Source organism: Gadus chalcogrammus, chromosome 15 (assembly GCF_026213295.1).
Source record: "Gadus chalcogrammus isolate NIFS_2021 chromosome 15, NIFS_Gcha_1.0, whole genome shotgun sequence".
Taxonomy (NCBI): domain Eukaryota; kingdom Metazoa; phylum Chordata; class Actinopteri; order Gadiformes; family Gadidae; genus Gadus; species Gadus chalcogrammus.
In genome coordinates, this window is record NC_079426.1 from 12,742,575 (window position 1) to 12,758,821 (window position 16,247).

Here is a 16,247-nt window from a genome sequence, read left to right on the forward strand (position 1 = left end):
CTTGGAAATAGAGAAGAGCAAGAGGTTTTTTAAAGTTTGCATTTGAAACAGTTCTGGTATTATTTTCCCCTGTGTGAAACGGCATCAACATTATAAACTGCTGAGATGTGGAGATTGGCTTGCTGAATCTAAATGAGTTTCCTTGATAATCTCAGATATTATCAAGGTTATCAATCATAAGAACAGAGAAGTAAGATTGATTGGAATTTATCATTAACTGTATTGCTTTTTGATATTCAATACAGAATATGATATTTATAAGAATATGATACTTTGTAAGAATCTTCTTGGTTCTTCTTACATTGAATGTGGCAAAGTATTTTTCTATGATTAACTGAAATCAAACTCACCTCAGGCACTTCATTCTGGTTTCATGCGGTAAAGCGCACACAACACAACACAACACAGCACACAAAAACACACAACATTGGTGTGCTCTGGGCCGAGCAGTTAATCGCAGACCCCACAGTGAATGCATGTTATCTTCCCACGTTCCTCTGAACCTGAAGCACATTTCTGGGCTTTAGGACGAAGGATTCATTAAAGAATAACAAAATGATGTGCTGACTCACAGAAAAAAGAACCACAGATGTGCTGACAAAAAGAACCACATTTTTACAAACAAAAACAAAACAATCCTTAAAAAGGTAAGTTTAATTCAGATTGTCATTTTGTACACAATCAACACATTGTACATTATTATAAAACATAGCTTGACAATACACTGTTAAGACAACAATAACCGAGACCAGCGTGTGTCTATGGCATAAGTTAATACGAGGTATTGTAGAGCGAAGAAGCAAATGGTGGCATAGCATAATCTCTTGTGGCTAAAACAACAACGACATAAAAAGCCCCAAAAGCAAAGCCAAAACACAAATATATATTTTTAACATACGAGCAGCATAAAATGGATCCAGCTCAACGCTGGTCTCGTTCCTGTCCATCTTTTTTTGGCAACACTGATTTTTGGCCATAACATTTACCGAGGTTAGTTTACTGAGAACAGCGGCCGATAATATGGATCAATAATTCCTAGGAAAGGAACAGTGGAAGTCGGTAATACATAGATATGTGGTTCAGATGGAGAGGAGAGTATCAGAGGCTTGGCAGAGGCTCGCCTTGGACGGGTCAGCAGCAAAACGTCAATCCGACAAAAAACATGAATGAACTCTACACTGTTCCACAGACCAGAAGAGACAGCCGATCAATACAAGACATCCGAAAAACAAAATGAAAAACACCCAAACTAAATTCTACACACGCATTGTCAAAGAGGTGTCTCTCTTTAACTTTTAAAGCTATTTACATGTTTACTAGGAGAAATTTCTCACAGCAAAGTAATCGATGAGGAGAATCTAGAAGATAAGATTTGTTTGCATATGTTGTTAGTTTCTGGCTGCCAAACAACATGTTTAAAGTATGGTTTAGATTTCCTAACTTCAAATTTGTCATGTTTTGTTTTTCTCCTTTCCTCATGTCTTTTCTAATTTTAAGATATGTACTCACTGATAGAGTTTGGTATCTTAAAAGCATATGGTTTATCATTCTGGATGCTCGAAATAGAAGTTACCAATTGTGGAACAGTTAAGAATAACTCTACCAAAAAGACATACATACTACAATGCTGTCTCCCAATGATTACAAACTACTTCATCATATTCAACTTTACTAAAGTTCGGTTTACTGGCTGTGTAAATTGAGTTTCGTAAAGGGTACTTTACAAATGAGAAGTCTACAGCATTATTTTTAGTAATGTGGACTTGATTTCAAAATTGAAATAGATCTGGTGTTTGTTTTGTAGTGTAGGGATTATTTGGCTGACCGTCCGACATTTCATCCAGGATTAAGGCTTTTAATGTGTAGCGTCATGTTTACCAATTGAGCTCATGACCAAAGGTAAAAGTGCAGACTTGAAACAGTGCTGTCTGTCACTGCCGTATGCTCACCATAATAACCACTGAACTTGCAGTCCTATTCAATTCCAGATTAGGAACCAAAACCAAACACGCCTTTGACAAATAGGAGCGTGAGACGAAGAATCTTTAAAGGCTAACAAACTATCCAGCTCCACAAATCAGTGCAGCGTGGTCCATCGTAACACAACACCAGGATACAATAAGTTAATAGGCAATTTCCACTTCACATTATGCACAAATATCATGCACATGTAGACACGTTTTCTTTCCTATCTGACCATATTAAAATAATGCATAGGTATAAAAATGTAATACATAATACATTTTCATACGTTTTTAGAAAATAAACATTCTGTACAAAAGCCATATCGTTTCTTCCCTTTTTTTCCTTTTTTTTTTTAAAAGCATTTTCAAAAATGTTTTTCATCAGTATTACAGAGCAGGTAAGTGTGTAAAAAAATAAATATTCTATTTACAATAACACATGCCATTCCCAGGTTAGGGTCACTGCAAAGAGAAACACAAGGAGACAGTTGGGCGTGTTAGTGGAAGCCATCTTGTTGAGCGTGTTAGCGCCATTTTGTGGACGACGATAAACAACCTATAATAACAACCACACACCACAGCACTACAACCCAACGGCCGAGGTCTCGACTTACTTTGTTCCAGCAGCCCGGTACAGGTAAGCCGTCGTCTCCCTGAGAGAGAAGGATGCGAGAAGCAGATAATGGTAATGAGATTCCCCAAAAGATCAAGTAAAAAACACGCCCATGCAATCAAGAAGCAACATGATGGCAAACACAGCAGTGCGGCGTAACAAAACATGATCCATAAAAATGATGAATGTGTGTTCTTCTTCTTCCTAAAGATATGCATTTAAATTTTAAACAATTATGGAGACGCTGTCAGGCTTGAATGTAGGCTGCATATAAAAGAAAGTAACCTTACCTATAACGGTATTTCCTGAACTTTATCTGTGTTGTTCATCGATAACGTGCCAAAAAATGCTTTCGGTATAAATCATCACATAGTGAAATACCGTTTACAGAACGCTTTCTACTGGTGTGAAATGTTGTGATGTGGGTTCCTGTTCGCTTTGTCAATAACTGACAGCCTCTCCTGATCACAGCGTTTGGATGGCCCCAGAAGGTAGAAGTTTTGGTGCTCCATGCAAGAAACAGTGGAAAGACTTAAGTATTATTTTGGCTCAAAGAGGAGGACTAAGCAGTGTTTAGATGTTTGGGATTTGTCTTAACATTTCTTCTCTTTGTCAGAAAAAATCACCTATCTGCATGCAAAGTTCATTCAACCAAAATTATTCTCGTCATAAGTTATGTTTAAAAGTGTTAGGCTTTTGTTAAAGGCAACAAGTGTTAGTAGTGTAACAAAAGAGGGACTAGAGGGTGATGGACTGAGTAATATAATACTTCACTTAGTCTACACAATCCAAAAAAAAGTGAAGTGCCACTTAGTGCAGTTGAACTTTTTGCATCTTCTAAATACGCTAACTCTACGAGTCGCCACGTGCACGTTACGAGAGCCAACTCTCTGACAGTGTGAAACGCTGTGAGTGGGTATGGTTAGGGGCGTGGTTAGGGAAAGCTAAAGGCATGCTGGGTAACAGGGGGGAGGGCGAGAGCATCATACCACAGCGCACGGGGCATCCAGCCCGTCCAGGCCAGGCTGGCCCGGTTCACCTTGCTCCCCCTTAAATCCACGGAATCCCTGTTTGCGAGATCAGCCGTTTAAATATGTGTACTCGGCTGTACCTTCTCTCTGGCGGTGTTTTTTTTTTATTAGTGTTTTATGTGGTGGTCGGGGGAGCCGCTACTGCAGGGATGGAGAGACCTGCTGGTGATCGGCTGTTGAATGGGCGAGTTGAAGCTGGGAGCTATTACCGTGTTGAGGGATGGCCTCCAGTGACGGCGACAGGAAGTGGACGGTACTGAGATGATTCAGCGTTGACGGGAAATCATTTGAGTCTGGGAAATGCCGACCAGACGACAGGACGGTCGGTGCAACTTTGAGAAGTTTGGGTATCCGGCAATTGTCTCGCCCATTAAGGTGAAAGATTGAAAGGTTTTGCATTCAATTTAGGATGTTCCTAAGGATCAGACCCTTTTCAATTTGGTTCAAACGGTTTTCCAAACCCGGATGAAACACAAGGATCTGATTCGTATGGAAACCCCCCTCGGAGAGGAACCATGGTGATCCCCCCCCCCCTCTCGATGCATCTCAGGTTCTCACGCTATGTTCATCATCCACAGTAGCCGTCCCCTTCCTCTCGGTCAAACCCTGGGGAGAAAATACCTCTCTGGAGGGACTGTTCTGGTCCATGGTCCACAAACGCTGCAGTCAATCCAAACCTCTTCCCTTCCCATCTGGTCCATGTCGAAACACCCATCTCCCATAATACTACCTTCCATTGGTTCAAAATAGATCACACTACTCATCTGTGTAGGAATCCCCCACTTTACAACCTTGACTCGCTTGGACACACTTGGACCAAAACAATGACCTTTGAGGTTTATTACAACGTAAATGCCAGAGGCGAAGGGAAGCCAGCGCCAGAATACCGACCCTCCACACCTACGAGACCAAGATACCAGCGGAGGGTGTGTGTATTCCAGCTAGCGACCTTTCCCTTCGCCTGCTGGCTGCACAGCGGACCAGGGACATACCAACGGACAGGGGGCATCTAATCCTGGCGCTCCTTGGTCTCCCCTATGCCCCTTGGGGCCCCTGATGCCCTTCTTGCCCCTCTCTCCCTGCAAACAACAGCGCATCCACAAAAATACAAACTTTAGTCCTCCGGGTCACGTCGCCAATGAGCGGTGTAAGCAACTATGCACTGTTGAAGGATCGATGTGAATATTTTTGTCAGGCTTGGTGTATGTGTACAGAAGTCTATGATATATATATATATAATGACATAATGATATATATATATGTAAAAGTGCAGTATGTGTACTGTGTAGTACCAAAGGGCCTCATTCAGACAACCATTCCATCCTTAACCAACATCCTTCCTAAGTGAGACTAACCGTGTGTTCACACCAAAAGCTAAGCAAACTCTGGTACAGCACGAATAAACACAATAAGTCAATACAATGAGGCGTATAGATGCAAATGTTTCTCCGGCAAAGCCGGCAGAGCAAATGGCTCAAATGGCAGGACGCCAACGACGCGGTTCAGGCTAATTCTACTCGCAGCACCAACGCAAATTCACCTCATCCGTGTATTGAAACTTTCGCTTGATGCTGGACAATTCACACGAGAAAGGTTTGCGGTTCGCAAGATAAAGGTGTGCGGTTCGGAGTAGAATATACACTTTGCTTTTGGTGTGAACGCACTTTAAGAACAACCTTTTCTAATACATTTTCTTGAATTAATGAATTCATATTTTTTTGGTGAAATACTCAAAGAATATGTAATATTTTATAATACTTACAGGTGAGTTTCTTTGGAAGATTATTTAGTTTTGCTCACTTATATATATGGATAGAAAATAGAGCCATTCTTGGATACACAAGCATCAAATTGGACATATCCTCGTTCAAAGGGACATGAATCTGCATGATTTTCGATTGCTGCCTAATGCCAACTGATCTTTCCTACTATGCGCTATATTTACATGCTCACTATGCTAACAATAGTTTACATGCTAACTATGGTTTACCATGCTAACTATCTTAACTGTGTCCATTGAAACATGTTCAATCGGAATTGCTTTCTAAAAACTTTTTTATCTCAATCAAATCAAATTAAAAAATTGTCTATGTTGTTGTTCGAGACCTTCTTCAGTACCCAAAGATAAATCACACATTATTAATATATGTTTCATAGGGTTTTGAATGGTTATTGAATGAGGCCCAATTTGAGTTCATAATTGTATGTGTTTAGTCAAAGGGAAGGTTAGTGGAGAGAGTTAGGGAGGGACAAGTTAGATTGCTGAGCGGATTAAGTTGTTTAGTTAACAAATTTAAATTACAAAATGAAAAAATAAATTAAATTACTTAAATACGCAATGAGCAGAATTAACTTTATTTACAAAATTTCAAAACTACATGGACGTCAAAAAGATGCTTAACATTTTTCTCAATGTTAAAAGATTGCTGTTTAATTTTAAGTTGGATTTAACACTCGTGTTGCAATTGCTTGTCCTCCATTCCATTCAGCAAAACTTTTATCTAGCTCAAATATAGCAAATCTATGTTTATTTGTTATACAAATAACCAATTTATTTAGTATTAATGTTAATATAGTAACAAATGAGAAGCTAATTACAGGAGTTTGACTGCACTTCAATACAGTGATAGCATTTAATAATGCAAACAACTGAACTAATCTCATCCTAGTAAGATAATATACGATGGTACATTATTAAGTCCATAAAAAGTTGGAGGATGACTAACTTTTAAATATCCGCTCAACAAGTTTAAGAGGCAGTAGGAATCAGAGAAGGGAGTAAGGGGTAAGGAAAGGACTGTGATTAAGTGGTGGGGGTGTATTTACAAGTGATTAAAATAAATAGAAAAAAAGGAGATAACTGCACTCTGGCTGACAGGTGAGGCTTCCACCATCTTGAACCTGGCCCCGGTAAACTTAAAACAAGAAATTGGCGTGTTTGCACTTACAAAGTGGCTGGTTTAGGCCTTGATCGCTGCAGTGCGCCCAGGGTACTTCGCCAAACTAGTCAAGCGTTCTTACACGCCCCTGAATGCACCACTGCAACAATCGGTCAACCATACCACGGGAAGGCTTACGATGTGACTTGGGTCAAATCAACGAACCGCCAACGAATCGCAGTGTTTTTGCCAGCCTTTGCAAGCACGCCCATTTCGGTGGAGTTTTAAGTGGACCGGTGCCTTTGAGTCCACCTACTGTCTTCAGGTGAGAGCACCCTGACTGCCAGCCAGAGAACTGGAGAGGGAGGATGTGAGTGGAGTGGCTGGGAGGATGTGTGAGTCGAGGAGGAGTAGTAGGACGAGGAGGAGGAGGAGGAGGATTAACCCGGGACTACATTAGAGTGCAGGAGGAGGATGAGGAGCAGGAGGAGCAGGAGGAGACCAAGGTTTGTAAGAGGGAGAGAGGGACACCCCGGCAGTATAAAAAGACAGAGCCACGGGCCGCAGTGCAAGATGGAGGGGGGGAGGGGAAAGGGGTGAGGAGGAGGAGGAGGAGGAGGAGGAGGAGGAAGAGGAAGAGGAGGACCTGTGGAAACAAAGGAAGGAGAAGAAGTAAAGGAAGCACCGCTAGGGTCATCCCCTCTCTCTGACAGCACCTTCACCAAAATCACTTCCTCTTAAAATAGTTTCTCTGTATAATCTAATCATCAAACTATTTTCATTTTAATTTTGAATTGAAGAATGCATAGGAATGAAGCCAAAAAGCATGATACCAGTATATCATTCATTATTTCGGTTGTCTTTTGAATTGGAGGCCTGGTGAAAGTGCTGGCAGAGCAGACGGAATGACTTTAACATGTGGGAGGCAACATATTAAAACAGTAATAGGTTAAGGGGAAGGAAACATTCTCTATAAAAGGAAAAGGGAAGCAGAAATATGGGAAGAGGTTCTCTGATAGTCTGACAACCTGTAGACAGAATGTGTTATTTTTCAGATATTCACATATCATTGATTGAAATTGACCAACAAATAAGAGCATATTTTGCTTTCAAATCCTTTGTTCAAAGACATAGAATAATTTCAAGACACCATGTAAGCAATCTCAAAGCAAATTAGTTGCTTTGATGCTTTTTGATTTTCAAATCTGTCAATAACCCTCAAAAGGCAAACCACATGTGGCATATATTATCCATAATAATTCATATCCCACTCATTTGGCTTCTTTCCAGAGGCAGTATCAAAGCAAACCAAGCCAAGATTCATATTTTGATTCAGATTTGTATTCCCTACTTCACCTAGCCTTTGAACTCAACCTGATTAGCTTTTGCTAAATGCAATTAAGCTAATTAGCTACTGCTTTTATTAACCTTAAATTGTGGGTGAAAAAATTAGAGCAACACAAGACCTGACATATGTGTATGAATCTCCCACTTCAAGATATTAAAACAGCCACATAGATAGTAAGGTTGGGGCCCACACTCTACGGACACTCTGTCTGGGCTACGGAACCGTAGCCCAGACAGCTAAGCTAATTAGCCATGTTCACTTCGAACAACTATTAGCATCCACCAGGAGTGACTAAACTAGAAAAATATCCAACCGTAGCGAGTAAGTTTAGCTTTTTAAATACGTGTCTAACCAAAACACATTTGGCAATTGAATCATCATTCTCAGCTCTTCTGTACAAACAATACTACATATTGCTATCTGCCCTTACCCGGTTTCCTTTGGGTCCCAGTGGTCCTACTAAACCCTGTAGGTGAAGACATGCACAGAGTTATTAAATGTCCATATGGCAAGTCAAACAGCAGTGTTCCTCTACATCAGAATACTCACAGGGAGGCCTTGAGCTCCGATTGGTCCCGGTACACCTCCATCTCCCTTTACTCCCTGCAGAGACACGGGTTAGAGAGTGTTTTTCACCACACAGAGACAGATAGACGCCACATACACACACACACACACATTACCCTGCAGAGACCAAAGCCTCACACAAGTGTGTTCTCTCCACACACACACACACACACACACACACACACACACACACACACACACACACACACACACACACACACACACACACACACACACACACACACACACACACACACACACACACACACACACACACATTCGCCTGCAGAGACCAAAGCCTCACACAATTGTGTTCTCTCCCACACACACAGAGATGCAAACTACTCACTCTCTCTCCCTTTGGTCCTGCTGGCCCTGGCACACCTGACGGTCCTATAAGACCCTTTAAGAGCAGAAGAAAAACACACTTCAGTGGGTCGCACAACACACACATTAACACACATTGACCAAGACGAAAGCAACCTTCAATCGTCTCCTACTGATAACGTTCTATATCAGTATATCAACAAGGTCGAGGGAACACCTTTTACTTTATGAAATATACGTCATAGCGTATTTTAGCCGTATTTTAGTATTTAGCTGTATTTTTGCATACTGTTGTCATAAACCCTCTGAACCTGTTGAGACACTGAGCAAACTGAACTGTAGAGTTCCGCCTCGGATCGCTCTCTCTTAGCAGACGTCAGGGGTCAAAGGTTACGCTCCAGGGGACTGAAGATGCATATGCAGGAGGTGCAGTATGCCAGAGAATGCAAAATAAAAGGGAGACAACTGATACTGTCACGCCGGCAAACTGGACTTAAGGGTCCACGTCCGCATGCAGCATGGCTTCTGTTCATGCTTCATACGGGCAGCTGTTCCACAGCCAACCAGCTGGGAGTGTAGGTTGGTGAGGCGAGAGGAGGGGTTCAGGCCGAGGGTCGAGGATTAATGGATGGACAACAGAGCAACTGACTCCCTGTCTGACCTTGTGCTTTTTTTTTTACACATCCTCAAAACCTCGGCCCTTAACCTGACCTCACTTTGCCTCCACTGTACAGAACCAGGAGAGAGAGAGAGAGAGAGAGAGAGAGAGAGAGAGAGAGAGAGAGAGAGAGAGAGAGAGAGAGAGAGAGAGACAGAGACAGAGACAGAGACAGATACAGAGACAGAGAGAGAGAGACAGAGAGAGAGAGAGAGAGAGAGAGAGAGAGAGAGAGAGAGAGAGAGAGAGAGAGAGACCGATAGAGAGGCATCAGGACGAGGTACGCAGGCAGCAGGCGGTGATAAAGGTGGACAGACAGGCATGACGTGTGATACCGGCGCAGCAAGACAGACTGAAAAGCCAGACAGACAGGTAGACAGACCGGCAAGAAGCTCGTTGCATGGGGGTGTTTGAGGGAGAAAGGATGAGGAGAGGAGAGCAGACGAGAGAAGGAGAGAGGAGAAGAGAGGAGAACTGGAAACTTCAGGCGCCACTCACCACTGGACCCGATCTGCCGTCTAACCCATGAGCACCCTGGCATGGCGTTGTGCACACACACACACACACCGTTAGAGAGCAGAGGATGGAGGGATGGTGGAGGAGGAGGAGGAGGAGGAGGGTGTGGAGAGAGTGATGAAGAGGGGGTGGGGGTGGTGGAGGGGTTGGATGAGGTGAGTAAAAGCAGGTGATTCAGGTGACTCCGACAAGACAAACATTCAGATGTAGAAGAATATCAAAAGTGGTGGTGGTGCTGGTGGTGGTGGTGGTGGTGGTGGTGGTGGTGGTGGTGGTGGTGGAGGGGATGTTGTTTGTAGTGTTGGACGTGGAAGGGATGGTGGTGTGCTGGAATTGATATAAGTGGTTGTGTTGATGGTGGTTGTCACTGTTGTAGTGGTGGTGGAGGTAAAGTGAGTGGTGTTTCTAATGGTAGTTTCTTAGAGGAGGGCTACCATTTGAAACAAACAGCTGCCTGATTGCTGTTAGGGAACTGAAAAAGACTACGGCCAAGTAACCTTCCACTTGGTAAAGAGTCACCACTGAAGCTCTATCACACTGACAGTCATTCTGAATGACTGTAACATTAATGTGTCAATAGCAATGATGATGGTGCTATTGAACATTATGTTGTGTTTCATGAAAAAGTATGTCAATAAAAATAGTGGTACAAAGTGTGCGTATTTGTGGATGTTAACATATGTTAACAATAGCATAAATTATTAAAAAGGTATGTGAAACTAACTCATTGGTCCTGAAATGCTTTGTCATGCAGTTGAGGTTGTCATGTTAGTAATTGACCGCAACAGCTAAAACATGAAATCATCCTTTGAGTTACCACTCAACTCAAAGCCTTGTTAAATTGTTTGTAACAAGCGTAAAAAAAACCACATGATTTGACAGTACAGTGAGCTACATTCTAGAACAACTCAAGCGTATGAGCGTCTTCTGGTGTGAAACAGCACTGCACTACTATGTCGGCTGGTTGTACTCACGGGAAGTCCAAGATGGCCACGGTCACCTCTGTCTCCTTTCAGACCAGAAGCTCCCTTCTCCCCTCTCATTCCAATGCCCGGCTCTCCCTACATTGGTATTAGCATTATTAGCATCACAAGCTAAGCTGAAACTAACGTATTCATAACAGTCGGTGGGTTATGTTAATACAATGTAAAATGATTCTGGTATAAATGTTTCCAATCAATACACTCACCTTAGGCCCCGAATGTCCTTGAGGCCCCTAAGTAAGAAAAAAATAAAACTTAGCAAAAAGAAGACTACAACAAAAACATTAGAAAAAAATACTTTTCAAATATTGAGATAACATGCTTTTACACATTATATTACTCATACAGTACACGCTTATACATTCCTGCTGTCGGTAGAATCACTTAGAGATAAACAGCATCTCAACTACTGTTCAACTCTCACTCATGATCCCACCGGTGTCTACTATAGCAGACCGGGCCGTCACCGTATTGAGTTGTAGAGAAATGAGGTTAAAGGGAATACACTAGAAGACAGTAGAAGATGTTTCTACTTACTGCTGGACCCACTGGTCCGGGTGGCCCAGGTGGCCCAAAGATCTGGAGACACACACACACACACACACACACACACACACACACACACACACACACACACACACACACACACACACACACACACACACACACACACACACACACACACACACACACACACACACATCATTTATGAGCAGGTTAGGGCGTCTTGCTTACAAGTACACTGCACCCTTAGGGGGTAAAATCCTGAGACTGTCAGCTGGGGTCAAACAACTATGAGACATCTCCTCCTCTTCTAAAGTACTCCCCTTCCAGAACGATCCACTTATTAGAAAGTAATTAGGAAAAGCTCCTCACCAGCTCTGCCCTTCCTCCGTCCCCTGGCTCTCCTTTGGGCCCCTGTGATACGCAGGTTTTAAAAAACAGACACACAATGGTGACTACACATCACCCAGACCTGCAACATCAGTCCAGGGCCTGAGACGTGAAGCACACACTGTGTACTTTGCAAGCAACACCGACTGGAGTGATCAAATGTATGTATCTCAAAATATGTATAAAGATCTATTTTCTATATTTGAATGCATCATTTTTACTCTGTACTTTCTGCTGTGACCCCTGATCTGCAGTGTATAAACTACTATCTCATCTCAGCTTCCTTGAGCCTGATAGGTCGGTTCGGACATGGAGGAGGGGCATCATTGCGTACCATAGCGCCTGGTAGTCCAATGGAGCCTGAGGCTCCGGCCACGCCCTTCTCCCCCGTAGGGCCGTCTAACCCCTACAGCAACGGGAAAGGGCGGGAAAACCAGGGTTAGGGTGACTGCGGAGGGACTTTCAATCAGGGACCAGATCAGAGAGGAGTTGTCAAACTCCAAGGTGGACAAAACGAAGTTGGACAAATTTATATAATTTTGTAAACTGGCGCCAATGCGATATTGTGAGTTTGAGATAAGCTGGAAATAGAGAGTGAGAGTTACACACGCAATGTTGCCCTTCGTATCTCAATGAACATATACACACACATATATATACGATATAAGAGCTAAGGTAAGGGACTATGTCAAAGGTATAGTCCGCACTGCATCATGGGATATGAAGTTCATCATCAGGTTGTCAAACCAGCAGATGGACCATCAAACTAAACCCAGGCTTCTTTGGTTGAGGCTCTAACCATGGTTCTTCACCGAGCTCACTCATCTCTGGAGTCTCTTTCTAGAACACTCTCTCATGACATAATAGGAGGTTAGCCTGACACGCTGTCCTGCCCTGGGCCCTACTGACCAAGCCAGGTTACGGGCCCCTGGTGTGTGTGTGTGTGTGGGGTGACCCCATTAAGGATGTGGCCCCTGGTGCGGGTACTGTAGAGGTCTCCATCACTCACAGGCGATCCAGAGAGACCCATGTCGCCCTTGTCTCCCTTGGTTCCTGAGAAGCCGGCGACACCGCTCTCCCCCCTGGGACCCTCTGGGCCGGCCGGGCCTGCGGGTCCCGACTCTCCTGTCTTCCCCCGGGGACCCTGCTCACACACACACACACAGACACACACATATCAGAACACATGGATCAGAACACACACATCAGAACCCAATCGTCATATTATTCATCATTATTGCTAGAACAGCCTAATATGACATTCACTCATTAATGTCTCCATTAATGTAAAGACCAAACTAACCCTTACCTTCTCTCCGTCGTGTCCCGGGGCTCCAGGCAGGCCAACGTCCCCCTGGAGTGACAGGTACGACAACACATGAAACATTAGTCTATGCTCTCTCCCTAATTTCTCTAATCTGTGGCTGGAATATTTTTGATGGAGGATTGGGTTGTTCAGAGTTGAAACAGCCCCATGCGTTCAGAACCCGCCCCCTTGGGCTTAGCCCCGCCCCATGTGACCTAGCCCCGCCCCATGTGACCTAGCCCCGCCCCGTCTGACCTAGCCCCGCCCCGTGTGACCTAGCCCCGCCCCATGTGACCTAGCCCCACCCCATGTGACCTAACCCCCCCTTACCTTGTTTCCTGATGTCCCAGGGGGTCCAGGAAGTCCGGGTGGGCCCTTTAGGACAATTTTTAAAATTGATTATATTCAATCCGATAATATTAGATTCGATTATATCAGACCTCAAAATTTGTATTATGTATAATATATATATATGCATGCATGAATGTGTAATTTTTTAACTACATACCATTAGGGGGATGTTGCGGATATCCTGTTGTGGAATATAAAATCAACCCATCAATCAATGATTCATCATTATTTTGTGTATCACGTTGCATCATGAAAATACAGTCCACAATGCAACCCATTTTCCTTGATCAAGTGTCCAACAGTCGACTCTTATAGCTTATACAGCAACCATTGTAGAGGAGGAGGAGGATGAGACTTACGTTGTCGTTGTTCTGGATTTCTGACTTCCCGGGCTCTCCGATTGGGCCTGACGGACCCTAAAGAGACAAAAATGACGAGGACAAGTTACAATACAGGTCATTTAGATGAGCTTACTTTAGTTCAGCAGTCATCTACCTCCTCCCTCTAGGAGCCTGGTGGTCTGAACTTACTCTTGGTCCCAATGGGCCTTCAGCTCCTGTCTCCCCCTAGAGGCCAAACACAGGTACACCAGGTGGAGGTTATTTTTCAATTAATTCAAAACATTCCTCAATCAACTACAGTGGTCCACATCCTGTGCTTTCAGGGGTACCTTCCATGAGTCAGTATCATTGTACATTTCTGTTGAAAATAATGTGATTAACGGTTCAGGCTAAGGTGACGCAAAGCTAATGAATGGTGATGATTTAATGATCTAAAAGGTGACGTCATCTCACCTTAATGCCTTGGTCTCCTTTGTCGCCCTGCAGCAGAGACAAAACAGAGTTACAAGTCAAACAATGTCTACCGCACAATATGATTAATTCATTACACACTACAGAGAAGTTCTCTACTTTTTTCTTTCTTCTCTACGTTTTAAATCCAATATTAGTCAATGAGCAGAAACCCTTATCCATAGTGAGTGACAGTGAATTTAGATACATCATGAAAGCACAAGAGAGGGTTAGGGCATCTCGCCTAAGGATGCATACAGGTAAAGACTGCGGACAATGGGGATCGAACCCAGTACTTTTTTATTTAAAGTTTGCTCAGTAAAATGGGAAAGAAGGGCGTATCTATCTAAACTGCAAGGACGGACCCCTACCTTGGACCCCGATAGACCATTTATTCCTGGAGTTCCGGGTTCTCCTTTAATCCCTTTGCCAGCAGAGCTCGCCTCGCCCTAGTGGACACACAGGGAACAACAGCAAGGTTTTAGAGAAAACCTCTTATCACAACACAATAACAATACTACAGCTACTCACAACTTCCACACTTCTCCATGCCGTGAATGCAACATGTAATCATGGGTAGGTTATGTGATGAATCCTTATACTGATCCCATTTCCCATGTCATCAATCCAATTGAAACAGAATGGATCAATGATGACGAACAACAACTCATCACTCATCATTATCTGAACCGGGGGAAGCGAGTGGAGTGGATGTCTCATGGACCACAGACGCAGGCAGTGGTTAAACGACAGCAAGGTTATGTAAGCCCCAATTGCGACATCCAGTCTGTGCTCTCCACAACCCTTTCTACTTGTTGTATGATTAGTAATGAGTGTCCTGGCCAAGATAAACTGTAGCCGGTCACAACATTAGGTTACGGACAGACAGCATGAAATAATATGTGCAGATGCAGAATATAAAAGAGTTAAAAACAATGTGACTTTAGGCCTCAGCCTCATCAAAGATTCCTCTGATGAGGCTATAAAGAACCAACCAACCATCAGCCAAGCGTGACAAGTTATAAACCGTACGATACATTATGAATAGTATGTGTGCGAGCATTCAGGTGTGTGTGTGTGTGTGTGTGTGTGTGTGTGTGTGTGTGTGTGTGTGTGTGTGTGTGTGTGTGTGTGTGTGTGTGTGTGTGTGTGTGTGTGTGCGTGTGTGTGTGTGTGTGCGTGTGTGCGTGCGGGTGTGCGTGTGTGCGTGTGAGTGCAGGGATGGATGCTCCACTCCAGCCCGTTCCCTCTGGGGGTTGGAGGGTCAGGTGGGGAGGTTGGGGTGGTGTTAGTGATGAAGAGCCAGAGCTGGCTCGCGTGGTGACAGACAACACATGTTAGACAGAGGAACCACTGCACACTCAGAGCTGAATAACATCTGTAGCGGGAGCGTCCAAAGGCTTTATGAGTCATGTCAGCGTGGCTAATGACAGGAACCGCTCCCTGTATCAAACTATCAGAACTACGACGCGTTCTGCGCTGCCTTTCTCTGTTAAAGGGACAGTTTCCCCAGGTTACCCGCTGGGGTAGTGGGAAAGAGTTTTTCATTAATGTTGTTGACTTTCTAGTATAATCTGTGTTAATCGAATGTTTACAATGGGTGCCACCAATTATGTTGTTTTGCTTTACATTGCTACGTCGTAGTTTGGCGGAATGAAGAGTATTTTGTCTACAAATCGTAGTCCAAACACAAAAAAGAATCAAGTGCCATTTGTCGAGACTTTGACGCCCTGGGCTGTTGGTTGTAGGGTGACCCATGGCACACTTTATAGACAAATGATTGTTGTTACTATACTGACATGGAAAGCGGTTAGCGAAGGTTGGGATAAAAAACAAACAACTCGGATGACCGTTCCATGCCAGGCCTACCCTGTAACCCCGTTTCCCTGGGATTCCGGGAATACCAGGGATGCCGGACATGCCAACTTGTCCCTTTGGTTCAGTGGGAGGGGAAAATAGCGGGAAAATTGAAGTTACAACCACGCAACTTTATTAACAACAAAGAAAACAACAAATCCT

General features: G+C 43.6%; 1 protein-coding gene across 2 annotated transcripts in view; it reads right to left on the reverse strand.

The window, feature by feature from the left end:
• Positions 1 to 16,247, reverse strand: part of LOC130405071 (collagen alpha-1(XIII) chain-like) — an 87,442-nt gene that overhangs the window by 1,342 nt on the left and 69,853 nt on the right. Inside the window, exons 24-44 of one of the 2 annotated variants that reach the window (XM_056610032.1) lie at positions 16,098 to 16,160; positions 14,600 to 14,677; positions 14,232 to 14,258; positions 13,968 to 14,003; positions 13,797 to 13,853; positions 13,595 to 13,618; positions 13,417 to 13,461; positions 13,090 to 13,134; positions 12,790 to 12,924; positions 12,115 to 12,186; positions 11,763 to 11,804; positions 11,424 to 11,465; positions 11,093 to 11,119; positions 10,878 to 10,964; positions 9,886 to 9,921; positions 8,752 to 8,805; positions 8,385 to 8,438; positions 8,266 to 8,301; positions 4,601 to 4,687; positions 2,579 to 2,617; positions 11 to 2,426 (exon numbers count right to left, since the gene is read on the reverse strand). In XM_056610032.1, coding sequence (XP_056466007.1) covers positions 2,424 to 2,426; positions 2,579 to 2,617; positions 4,601 to 4,687; positions 8,266 to 8,301; positions 8,385 to 8,438; positions 8,752 to 8,805; positions 9,886 to 9,921; positions 10,878 to 10,964; positions 11,093 to 11,119; positions 11,424 to 11,465; positions 11,763 to 11,804; positions 12,115 to 12,186; positions 12,790 to 12,924; positions 13,090 to 13,134; positions 13,417 to 13,461; positions 13,595 to 13,618; positions 13,797 to 13,853; positions 13,968 to 14,003; positions 14,232 to 14,258; positions 14,600 to 14,677; positions 16,098 to 16,160 — 1,089 coding nt within the window. In that variant the 3' untranslated portion in view covers positions 11 to 2,423. Of the gene's footprint in view, positions 1 to 10; positions 2,427 to 2,578; positions 2,618 to 4,600; positions 4,688 to 8,265; positions 8,302 to 8,384; positions 8,439 to 8,751; positions 8,806 to 9,885; positions 9,922 to 10,877; positions 10,965 to 11,092; positions 11,120 to 11,423; positions 11,466 to 11,762; positions 11,805 to 12,114; positions 12,187 to 12,789; positions 12,925 to 13,089; positions 13,135 to 13,416; positions 13,462 to 13,594; positions 13,619 to 13,796; positions 13,854 to 13,967; positions 14,004 to 14,231; positions 14,259 to 14,599; positions 14,678 to 16,097; positions 16,161 to 16,247 lie in introns of those variants that run through there. The other variant, XM_056610033.1, reaches the window with a different exon arrangement.